The sequence below is a fragment of the Mobula hypostoma genome, chromosome 8 (genome assembly GCF_963921235.1).
Source record: "Mobula hypostoma chromosome 8, sMobHyp1.1, whole genome shotgun sequence".
NCBI classification, from domain to species: Eukaryota; Metazoa; Chordata; class Chondrichthyes; order Myliobatiformes; family Myliobatidae; genus Mobula; species Mobula hypostoma.
Window position 1 is genome coordinate 67267788 of NC_086104.1, and position 13022 is coordinate 67280809.

General features: G+C 39.1%; 1 protein-coding gene across 2 annotated transcripts in view; it reads right to left on the bottom strand.

Moving 5' to 3' along the window:
- fndc1 (fibronectin type III domain containing 1) overlaps positions 1 to 13022 on the bottom strand; it is a 197833-nt gene that overhangs the window by 56783 nt on the left and 128028 nt on the right. For both annotated transcript variants that reach the window (XM_063056028.1, XM_063056027.1), the window contains 5 exons: positions 11799 to 11987; positions 5876 to 7675; positions 1881 to 1999; positions 1616 to 1727; positions 892 to 1311 (listed from right to left, as the gene is read on the bottom strand). In XM_063056028.1, coding sequence (XP_062912098.1) covers positions 892 to 1311; positions 1616 to 1727; positions 1881 to 1999; positions 5876 to 7675; positions 11799 to 11987 — 2640 coding nt within the window. The remainder of the gene's footprint in view (positions 1 to 891; positions 1312 to 1615; positions 1728 to 1880; positions 2000 to 5875; positions 7676 to 11798; positions 11988 to 13022) is intronic.

Sequence of the window (13022 nt, forward strand, 5' to 3'; positions counted from 1 at the left end):
CCATTCACAGGCTTTAATTAACAAGTGTCTTCTGGCATCACTGTGTTTCAGAGTTGAACACAGGAAGCAATAAATGTGTAGCAATTCTACAAACTCTTTGTGTGAAGAAGACACACAGAGTGCTAAAGTAATATCTTTTCAATATTTGGACCAGCCAAATAATAGTTGGACTTTTGTCTGAGAAAGGAGTGGTGTGCCGTTACACTGGAAATCCCTCCTTATTTTGTTACATTTACAAAAGTATCTTCCATCCCCCAGTCTTCTTCTGTAATTCATGAATTAAATCACTTAAAATTAAATGAGATCATACCAAAACAAGTGTTCAGTTCAAACAACAATTGTCTCAGGTAATGAAAAAAACATAAATGCTCAGCTTTCACCACCATGTGTGAAAAGAGAAGTGAACATTTCAGGCCTATGACCCCTTCATTAGAAATGCCAGAAAATTTTTTATCTCAGACTGCCTACACCTGCATTAAAAAAAAATTTAATGTCTACGGCATCTATGTTGCTTAACATCAGTTTCTTGAATACCTGTGCAAGATTATACTGATTGAAACAATCATGACAAATTATGAGGCTCTTCTTATTGGGTACCAGTTGCAGCAATGGAGTGATTTTGCTGTTATTCGCCTTGGAGAATGCCTCACTGAATTCTAATCTGCTTCACTGACTTACTGAACTTAATTCAATAAGGTTCTGAGATGGGAGAAATCACATAAAAATTCATATTGGCCTGAGATTAACCTGGACAGCTAGATGCTGAAAGGACAGATAAACACAGTACTGAAAATAAAGTATTTGCAACCATTGTAAGAATGAGGGAATGCTCAGGAAACAGGGGAACAAATTACAAGACTGATTATACTTTTGACTTTCACAATTTCTCACCTTCAGTGTCACATTCAATTTTTCCAGCAGGTCCCAGAACAGGATAACCATTTTCATCCAGTCTCAAAATACTGCCTGGTGGGCATGTTGGAACTACAGTTGTGGGTTCAGTTATTAACTCAGTTGTAGTTGGTTCTGGTGTGGTGGTTGTAGTCAATGCTGTAGTGGTTGTAGTTGTTGCTGCAGTGGTTGTGGTTGTTGCTGCGGTGGTTGTAGTTGTTGCTGTGGTGGTTGTCGTCGTCGCTGCGGTGGTTGTAGTCGGAACAACTGTTGTTTCTGAATGCCAAACAAATCCAACGACAGGTTTGCCTCCAACAGATAAAACTGGCTTATCTTTTGGGCCATCTAAAGGCTTACTATCTCGCCCATGTCCAAACAGAGCTAATCCGTCTGGACTCAAAATTGGGGTTCCTTCCTCATCTGTAATAGAAGACAGAAAATGCGCTGGTCATTATAATGCAAGATCTTGATTAGCTACAAACTAGAATATTTGCATGTAGCCTATACAATATCCCAATATTGAACACACCCGATGAACCATATAAGGATATATTTTCCAATAAAAATGACCTGAATTTATCACAAAACCAAACAGCAGAAAACACCAAATCTTATAATTCTACAAAAAAAGTCCATCAGCAATGTTTGCTGCTCGCATTCAGTATTGACATATTAAATATCAAGGTAGGATTTATTCAAAGACCTGGAATGAAACTGCACAAACCTAATACTGTACGCCCATCTGATCCCAATTGTACTCGAAGTGGATTTCCCTCTGTATCTTGGAGGATTTTTCCTTCAGGATTCATCAAAATTCCACGATCAAGGTCCACAATCTGTTTTGAAGTTATTAACCAGTTAGTCACAGTAGCAGCTTTTGCCTAACGAGCCTGATGACAGCATGCGTTATAAATTGACCAGCCCTTTATTTGACTCACATCATTGGTGACTTGATATTTGCAAAATCAATTGTGCATGAAATACTCAACCCATTTAGTATCTTGAGGGCCTGTGATGACCCGCCGCCCCGCTGCCTTTTCATTACTGGCTTTGCTTGACGAAACTTTACTCTCTCTTTCAGCAGTCAAGTTTGGCCTCCTATTTTTCCCTGTGTAAAATCAAATACGACAAATATTTTAATTTCATATATCAGCAATTCAATGTTTATTAAGCAGTCATTTAGAATTTTACTTGATTTATCAAAGAAAACATTAAAAAAAAACCTCACTGCAATATTAGACCCTCACTGTGTGCTTAGACTGGAAAAGCATCAAAATATCTTCAAAAATGGGGACTGTTCCCAAGACTATCTGCAGTGAAATCGCCAGCTGAGGAAAGTTGTGATGACATAGGAACAGAAGTGAGCCTTTCAAAACAAAATGGGAGAAAGGAGGATGGATAGTTATATCAGAGGAAGAATGGACAATAATATGGAGGTATTAATGGAAGTGCAACCGTTCACAGAAATGGAGGGAGTTCGGATGGAAATCTTGACAAGATACTTTATTACACCCTCTCAGAAATCCCATTATGATAGTAATCTCCCTGTTTGCTGGAGAAATTGTGGAAATCAAAATGCAAACTATTATCATATTTTCTGGGATTGTCCCATTATCAAAGACTATTGGAGTGGGATACATAATGCCCTACAAGACATTTTTAAATGTAAAATACCCTTAGAAAGTAAGACCATATATTTTGCGTATGTACCTCAAGAATAGTTGACAAGAGATAAGTATTTAATGCATATTCTGCTGATGGCTGGTAAAAAGACCCTTACCGGGAAATGGTTATCACAGGACAGCCCAACTTTAAACGCATGGATGGAAATTACAATGGACATTTACAAAATGGAGAAAATAACAGCATCTGTTAATCATAAGTTGGAACAATTTAATTCATACTGGGAAAAAAGGTTCAACTACATAACACCTCATAGACCAGATTTTATTCTCACAAATCAATGAATATGTTGTAAAAAAAAATTACTCCCTACTTGTACATAGTTTTCTCCTTTTTCTTGTTCTTTCTTTCCTCTCTTTTCTATAGGTGTATACCTCAGATAAATATTATGTGGAAGTTTGTGGCAAATATGATTATATGATATATATGTACAATATCTGAAATACATCTTATGGAAATGTTTGTTTGATGATAAACTTCAATAAAAAAATAAATTGCAAAAAAAAAATGTTAGACTTTCACCTCCTCAAGTCATTCTATTAGTTCTTGGCTGATCTGTATATTAACTCCATTTACCAACCTTGAGTCAGTGATTTTTCATAATCCTGCCTCTGAAATATCCATCAAACTTGCTCTGAAAAATTTCAATTGCCTATTTTGGAATTGAACTCCAGATACTTTACATGAAGCTGTTCCTCATCACCACAACATTCTTCAATTGTTTTGCTCTACATTTTAGCTGCGCTTTCTACTGGACTGTCCAAAAAGACATTTCTATTTTTCCTTTCAAGATGACTAATTAATCTAATTATCTCAACAACAATTGTCAACACTTGGGATAATGGCTACTTGTCATTTATGTTTAATGCATCTTTTGTTTAAAGTGCCTACAACGAGAACTGCACGGCAACTTTATCAGGTCATGGAGCTGCAGTCAATTGGCTAAGTGTAGCTATTCCAGTTGGCAGCAGTTTACCTCCCCAAAATGACAATATTGTGCATTTTAATCATAAAACACAACAACCAGCATTTCAAACTGCTGTAAAGTCTCATAACTGAAGAACACCACTTCACATCCACTCTCCTTTCATCATCTTCATGTTCAGATGAGTTTTTGCAAATGTTTCAGTTACAATGCCTTCCCCAACAAAAAAAAGGGACTGCATTTCAAATCGAACCACAGAGATGGCAATAAAATATTTACAAGTAACTAAACGATGACGAGTGGAAATCCCAATTAAAAAAGGAAAACAAAATCAAATCTGGCAGCTTCTCTGGACAGAAATGGTTAATATTCCATGATGTTGTCTCCTCTACAACAAAATAGCTGAAGAGCAATTCAGCCATTACTTTTACTGAATGTTTTAGTTTAATCCAGGCTACTTCACCACTTTAATTCCCCATACACTCCAAACTCATTGGAACAGTGAAGGAGGTGGAGGCCAATGAAAATGAGCCTATGTGTGAGGTCCAGCAAGTTTATATTAGGTTCTTTGCAGTTTTGACACTCAAACAATTTCAAAAGAAATAACTACATGGGAAATAGCAGAACAGGGTATTTGGTCCTTTGGGCCTACTCTTCCTTTGAGTCCCAGTGCTGATCCTTACCTCAGTGTCACTTATCTGCATAAATAATAATTCCCTCAATATCTAAAAAATGTGTGAATCACTTTTCTGGAGATATTCAGTGACTGAGTTTTCACAGCCAGGGTAGAGATTCTCAAATTTCATACAAATGCCTGGCGCAAGAAATTTCTTCTTATTTGTTTTCTGAATAGTTGAACCCATTATTTCTGAACTATGACCCCTGGATCTAGACATCCCAGCAACAAAGATATCAATGCACCACCCTGTCAAGCCCCTTCAGAATTTTGTATACTTAAATGGGATCACTTGCCTACTTCTAACTCGAGAACCCAATGGCCCAGTCTGCTTAATCTCTCCTCAAGCAACAAATCTGCAATCTGAGGACTAAACCTTTGCTGCACTACCTCAATTTGTTGGGAAAAGAAACAGACCTGTGTACAATATTTCAAATCTTGTCTGCACAGGGCCATATATGATCTGGATCAAGACTTCTCTATTACTATATTCACGTCTTCTTGTGATAAAGCCCCACATTCAACAGGCTTTGTTAACTGCTTTCTACACTTGTAAACTTTGTGCTTTGTGTACAAGTGCACCCAGATCACTCTGCACACCAGCAGCTTTCAACTTCGCACCATTTACAAGATAGTTCAACGATTTTTTTTGCCGAAGTCGGTGACCTCACATTTTTCCACTCTGTATTCCAATTAATAAGTCCTTGCCTTTTCACTTCACCTTTGGCCTTCCAAAAATCCATCTACAACATACTCACTTGCTTTCCTCTATCCATTCTGCAAGGTGTAACCTCACAAATTCACAAGGCAATGCCTCAAAAAGGTGGCATCCATCATTAAAGATCCCCTCTGCTCATGCTATCAACAGGGAGGAGGATACAGGAGCCCGAAGACACATACTTAATGTTTTAGTGACAGTTTCCTCCCCTCTGCCATCAGATTTCTGAACAGGCAATAAACAAACCCATGTACACCAACTCTCTATTTTGCTCTCTATTTGCATTACTTAATTAATTTATATATTATATATTTCTTATTGTAATTTATGGTTTTTATGTAATGCATTGTACTGTTGTTTCAAAATAACAAAACCATAACATATGTCAGTGACATTAAACCTGACTCTGAAATATGATTTCTCTTTCAAAGATCTATATTGACTCTGCTTAAACATGCTTGTATTTTCCAAGTGCCCTGTTATTACTTCCTTTACTTCTTCCAGCATTTTTTCTACTATTCATTTAAGTCTTTAATTTCTTGTTCCACTCACCTTCTTTCTTAAACAATGAGGTTACATTTTTTTATTTCTAATCTTTATAAACCATTTGGAACATGCTAGATGTTGGAAGATAAAAAGCAGTGTATCAATTACCTCCAAAGCAACTTCCTTCAAAACCCAAGGTTCTGGAGCATCAGGTACCAGGGATTTACTGCTTTTCAGTCCCATAAATGTCAGGAATACTCTATTTTCACATTATTTCAGCCTGTCCTCATCTATAACCCTGTTCTTTAGTCTACCACTGAGATCTTTCCTCCTCAATCACTCTCAACCTTTCCACAAAACTAAATAACCTGTTAATATTTTCCAATTTTGACAATAGATCATCGACTAGAAGTAGCAACAGCTGCTTCCTCTCTTGATGTTGTCTGAACTATTAGGTACTTCCAATGTTGCCTTGCTTTATCTTACAAACACTTACATTGATCAGGGTTGGTCTTCCGAAACTGCCGAAACCTTCCTGCACGCACAAGTTCTCCAATGTTATTTGTTCTTGAAGGAAGCCGTGTCCGTGACCCTGGGGAAAGCTGTCGATTTGAAGATGTAGAAGGTGGGGAATGGGAACGTGATACCGAAAGGTGTGATGAGGATGGAGGTACGGGCTGTCGTCCTCCGGTCCTTTTGGAGCCTGATAGAAGTGAAGATGGCCGTTGTCTGGAGTTTCTTGAAGATGACGAAGGAGGGATAAACTGAGATATTAAAGGTGAAACTGATTGTGTTGTAGGAATTGCTACAATTTTCTCATTGGGAATTGAGGAATACATTTGTTCAACTGAATGAGAATGAGTGGAAGACGACAGTGATGATGAAGCGGGAGATCGCGAGTGTGCCAAAGAGGAAAGTGCCCTACGTTTACCATCAGGCACTCTAGCATTAGTAAATGGGGAAGCAGGAAGGCGATTCATTGGCAAAACCGAGCGTGAGCCTTCTAAAATGGAAGACTGGACTGATGAAGAACCTTGGGACCGAGTGGAAGCACTAGAGGAAAATGGTTTTCTCTCGGTCTCAGATGACAGTTTGGTAGTAGGGGAATGAGAATCCAACAGTGAAAATTGACCTGAATTTCCTGAAGATAACCTAGTTGATGAAGATGGAAAATGCTGAGAGGAACTGCTGGATGAGGTTGATTTGAAGTCAGAAGCAGAATTGGAAATTTGTTTTCTATCATCTCTAGACAATACCTTGCTAGAACTGGAATGGACCACAGGATCTGTCTGTGAAGATCTGTGATTACTTCCTGAGGATGTAGAAGAAGAGGATGAGGCAGGAGAAACAGAAGGAACAAATGAGCTCTTATTAGCCCCAGAAGTATGTCTGGTATTAAGAAAATTAAATCCAGAGACAAGATTTCTCTGTGTGGATGAACGTGAAGATGCTGTAGAAATGGGCTTTTTATTTGGATCAGGACCAACTTTTCTCAACGGTAGAGTAGGCCATGTCAAAGAGATTGTAGGTCCCTTTTTGCGAGACGAACGTGAATTTGAACTTGTTCCTGATATTGCCCGTTTCAGAGTAGCATCAGTTTCAGAGAATGACCTCGGTGACTGTAAATGTAAAGCTTGTCTGTTTGGCATGGATTTATGGGAGGATTGCTGCAATTTGATTAAAATTGGACTCTCTTCCTTTTCATTTTCCTCTTCAGCTTTTTCTTCTTCAACACTGAACTCTTCTTCCTCTTCCTCTGAATACAGAGAAGATTTGGAAGAGGGAAGAGTGGACGAAGTCCAAAGTCTGTACTCATCATGACTTGGCTCTTTTGCTTCATTTTGTATCAGAGCAGCTGAAGAGCGCAAACTAATTTCTGTTTTGGAACTTGCTTTGGAATTTAGAGTTCTTTGCTGAATTTGACTTCTGTCGGATGAGGATTCAGAAGAGATAGACTTTGTTCTGCTTAACATTTGACCATGGCTTCTCGGGTTTGTTGCTGAATATTTTAACGGTGTTGAAGGGGGAGACGTAGAGATTAATGAAGAAGCTGAATGCATGGTTTGAACTGGTTCACTATCAAAACCAGACGAATGAGAAGATGACGATTTTGAGTCAGGAAGAGGATCAGAAGATTTTCTCATGTTTGATCTGAAGACGGATATGTGTTTAGAAGCTGGCACATATGATGAAGGCATTTTAGATGAGGATTTGGAAGCTGAAGACGATTCAGAAACAAGGGAAATATGAAATTTGCTTTGGGTCCTGCGAGGTGAAGTTGCAGCAACGTTGTCAGCTATCAAGAAAACCAGAACAAGCTGTTTAGTTGAGATACAATATATCCGTAAGAATGTAATTAATAAATTCATACAATTAAAATACTGTTTAAATTAAAAATCAATCATCTGATTGTGCTCTTCCACATCACTTTGGCAACAAAGACAAATGACCAAGAGGGAACCCCAGGGTCTCTAAGATCCAACATTTAGTAGGCATGCAGCAACTGGTGGATGAGTGCTTTTATGTACACTTCATAAGGTGGAATGTTAGCAATAAAAATGCATGTATCAAAGACGTGTGTGCCTGCAACCCAAAGGCTTGTAGGTTTGGCCAACATTGTAATAGAATCAAAGCAAAATTCAGCTCCAGCCATGTGGTATAAATTATGTTTCCCGGATAATAACTGATTCTTCTGCATCAACCTGGCTTATTTAGTACTATTACTTCGATTTGTCAGTCCAAATTTAAAATGCAAGGGAAAAATGCTAATGTTTTATAATACTTCACATTATTTGGCTATAAATAGTGTAAGGTATCAGAGCAAAACAATTTCTATAATTTCTAGCAACACACATCAAAGTCGCTGGTGAACGCAGCAGGCCAAGCAGCATCTATAGGAAGAGGCGCAGTCAACGTTTCAGGCCGAGACCTCGCCTGAAACGTCGACTGCACCTCTTCCTATAGATGCTGCTTGGCCTGCTGGGTTCACCAGCAACTTTGATGTGTGTTGCTTGAATTTCCAGCATCTGCAGAATTCCTGTTGTTTGTCTATAATTTCTAGCTAAAATTCAGCATCTTTCCAATGCTCCACAAAACATTGAAAGAACTCAGCAGGTCAGGCAGTGTCTATGCAAGAAACAAATAGTGGACATTTTGGCTGAGACTCTTCATCAGGCCTGGAAAGAGAGGATAGAAGCTAGAATAAAGGATGGAAGGAGGTGGAAGAGGAGCACGAACTGGCAGGTGATAGGTGAATGCAGGTGAGGGAGGCAAGAAGGTGGGAGATGGAGGTTAAGGGAATGATATAAGACGCTGAGAGATGATAGATGGAAGCACCAGAGGACTTGAGGAAAACGAATTTGACTGGAGAAGGACAGCAGATCACAAAAATAAAGGAGACCAGGGGAGGATGATGTACATGATAGGCAGGTTGTGAGGGTGGAGAAGGGGAAAGAGGAAGAAAAAGGGGACCACATGGATACATGAAAACAAATGGCTGGGGGTGGGGAATAGGCAGTTCAAAGTAAATTTCTTATCAAAGTATGTAAAATATGTCACCATATATTACCCTGAGATTCATTTTTATCCTGAGAGGTGAGTAGTTACCATAAGTTAGAGAAATTGAATGGTGATGCCATCAGGTTGGAGGGAATATAAGGTGTTGCTTCTCCAACCTGCATCTGTAATACCTTTTAAATATTGCTTTACCTCAAAGACCCATTAAAACTCAAGGAGATCAAAGTGGGATTGCTCAATAATTTCTCACCTTCCATCTGTTATATCTTCCTGATTTGGATTGTTATTTTATTTCTAATTACTAGATCTCACTTGCTTCCTTGTGGGTTGACAGCTGTTGTTAATTGCTCATTAGCATAGTCATATTCATACTTTATTGATCCCGGAGGAAATTGGTTTTCGTTACAGTTGCACCATAAATAATAAATAGTAATAGAACCATAAATAGTTAAATAGTAATATGTAAATTACGCCAGTAAATGATGAACTAAGTCCAGGACCAGCCTATTGGCTTCAGGGTGTCTGACCCTCCAAGGGAGGAGTTGTAAAGTTTGATGGCCACAGGCAGGAATGACTTCCTATGACGCTCTGTGCTGCATCTCGGTGGAATGAGTCTCTGACTGAATGTACTCCTGTGCCCAACCAGTACATTATGTAGTGGATGGGAGACATTGACCAAGATGGCATGCAACTCAGACAGCATCCTCTTTTTAGACACCATCGTGAGAGAGTCCATTTCCATCCCCACAACATCACTGGCCTTTATTGTGTTGTTAAGCAAATTGTTTTTCTCATCAGATCACCATTTTTTTTTATCTTTGTACATTTCATTTAGTAGTTAGAAGCAACTTACTAGAAGTTCAAGGAATTTCAATCAATATTTGAATCTGCCTTTCCTTAGAATGCCAAGAAGTACTGTCTTTTTTTACACTTACTCTTTGCATATCATAACGCATTAGTGAATAGCAAAACTGCCTTCCACTACAACCACACTGGGACTGGAGTTACCCATCTGTCTAGCTTAAGAAAATGGGGAAAAATCTTGAGTTAAGGCAGAATACCATCATATACTTCCTAAAGAAAAAATACTGTTTGCAGTCAAGCATTTCTAGACTGCTCTCGCTGCAAACACTTATGGACTCTTAACTCCTTACTCTATTTTCACAGTAGGTTTGCTTCAATAAGGGATATAAGGGTACTTATAGTACATATAGAACAATCAGATTACCTATTTTACTGCAACAGTTCTTTAGTTTCCTAAAAAAAAAAGGCAGATATCTAATTCTCAAAGTGATGCCTTCATTAGTTGGGGCATGGAACAGAAGAGCATAGTCAGCGAAGCGGTCTCTCAATCTGCATTAGGTCTCACTGATATACTGAAGGCCACACTGGGAGCACCAGACACAGTATACCACACCAGCAGACTCACAGGTGAAGTGTTGCCTCACTTGGAAAGACTGTCTGGGGCCCTGAATGGTGGTGAGGGAGGAAGTGTAAGGGAAGGTGTAGCACATGTTCCGCTTACAAGGATAAGTGCCAGGAGGGAGATCGGTGGGAAGAGATGGGGAGGTACAAATGGGTAAGGGAGTCGCGTAGGGAGCGATCGCTGTGGAAAGCAAAAAGTTGGGGGGGGGGGGAGGGAGAAAAAGATGTGCTTGGTGGTGGGCTCCCGTTGGAGCTGGCAGAAGTTACAGAGAATTATATGTTGGACACCGAGGCTGGTGGGGTGGTAGGTGAGGACAAGAGGAACCCTATCCCTAGTGGGGTGGCGGGAGGATGGGGTGAAAGCAGATGTGCGTAAAATAGGAGAGATGAGTGTGAGGGCAGAATTGTTGGTGGAGGAAGGGAAGCCCCTTTCTTTAAAAAAGGAAGACATCTCCTTCGTCCTGGAATGAAAAGCCACATTCTAACAGCAAATGCAGCGGAGACAGAGGAATTGAGAGAAGGGGATGGCATTTTTACAAGTAACAGGGTGGGAAGAGGAATAGTCCAGGCAGCTGTGAGAGTCCGTGGGCTTATAGTAGACATCAGTAGATATAAGCTGCCTCCACAGATAGAGACAGACAGATCAAGGAAGGGGAGGGAGGTGTCGGAAATGGACCAGGTAAATTTGAGGGCAGGGTGGAAGTTGAAGGCAAAGTTGATGAAGTCAATGAGCTCAGCATGCGTGCAGGAAGCAGCGCAATGCAGTCGATGTAGCGAAGAGAAAGTGGAGGTTCCGTGGGCTTATAGTAGACATCAGTAGATATTGAGCACATTGGTTAGAGTGATATGTAACTACAGAGGGTGAAATGGAGATTCACCAGGATGTTTCTGGTGTGGCAAACTTTCAGTTATGACTGAAACTGGAATTCACAAAATCTGGCATCTGGTTTCTCAAGCACTATTCACTGCAATGTATATCAAATCTACTGCAAGTCTTGGAAAGGCAACAAAAGACAAAAGTTCCTCACCATGTATATGAATTTGCATTCTTGGGTAAACTGTTATCCGTCTTCAGTTGCCCCTCATTGAATATTTCAAATAACAGATCAAGTATTTACGATACTTGTAACACTAGCTGCCAACCTAATTTTTTGTCACAAATTCCATCTTGCATCAAAGTCTTATTCAGGATGCAGAAATAAATAATTCTAGTGTGTTCACCCAGCACTACCTTAGGAATGCCTTTGTCTTCAGTGGAGGCACAAACCTAGTAGCAAATACAGTTATCATTCATAAAGTGTGATCCATGGAATAAGTGAACAGTCCAAGTAAATTCTAATTGTGAATGGGCCCTATAATCTTGCATACAATATTAACTGTGATTGTGCACGTTCAGAATTTATGAAAGAATCCTAGCATATCCAGTAACAAACATAAGAAAAATAAAAACCTTCATTGCAAATAAGTGCAATACTTACATTTTGGCAGAACAACACTGAGGGCCTTAGACTGAGGACCTGGCCCTTTCCGGTTTACGGCTCTAATTTTGAAAACGTAGCGCTCCCCAGGCTGTAGGTTCTCAATTATTGCAGTTGTAACATCCCCAGTAAAAGTAACCGTCTTTGCTCCAAATGGTTTGAGAGCCGGGGCATATGAAACAACGTATTCTGAAATGATTTGACAAATGGTTGGAAGGAGGAAACTGAAAACAATTCTGCTTTTCCATTGGAGTGACTACAGGAAAGATGATAACAAAGTGCCTTGCAAACATATACTGATTAGCAGCGTTCTGAATAACAATATGCCTCTTACAAAATGAGATGATAAACAAGTTCCCTACTTTTTTTGTAAACCACAGCCATCTAGACAGGCAACACACATAAATTATATTTTAAAAGCTAATAAAACATGAAAGCTTAATTAATGTCATAAGCCAATGAATTAAAACTATTGCTCAAACTTGTGCTGAAATTTGTTTCGACCTGGATTCTGGCCTTAGCTACACAAGCCTGTCAGCCTTATGTGTTGGCAATGACACAAATGGATTTAATTAGAAAGTTACAAAAAAACATTCATATTTAATGGCTTACAGTTCAATCAAATTATAGCAAAGTACAGATCAAATGCAACTAAATTCAAATTCTATCCAAATAATAAGCGATGGCTATATTTTCTGTTTAATCTTTATCCTGCAAATTCTTTTCTAAAATGTTCTCCTCTTATTTTGTTAAAGCTTTAGTGGTATGTCCTTCAGTCATCAGGCACAAAGATTATGCTTCCCATTGGCTAAAATTGACGCACACACATTGATTGGGATGGTTGGCAGACGAATAATTAACAGAGGCAAGAAAAATACCTCATCATAAGCTCAGACCTACTATTATCACCCTGATACATACAAGCAGAATATACAAATACTGAGTAATGGTTTAAATTGTTTCAGAATGAGATGAAATAACCAGCTGAGATCAACATATTCATGACAGATCATGAATCAGTTATCTTTACCCTTTGCATCACTGATTAATATCACTTCTTGGCTTGTAGCCCTTGCTTCTACTGATATGTTTGGATGGATTTTAAACCATATTTTGATGTGTTGATTGCAGACATGCAGTAAAAGGTCAGCTACCCAATTTTGCTTGCCAAAAGCTAAAGTACACTGAGATGGTCAAGGGCTTTGATAAAATGATATCTGGGAT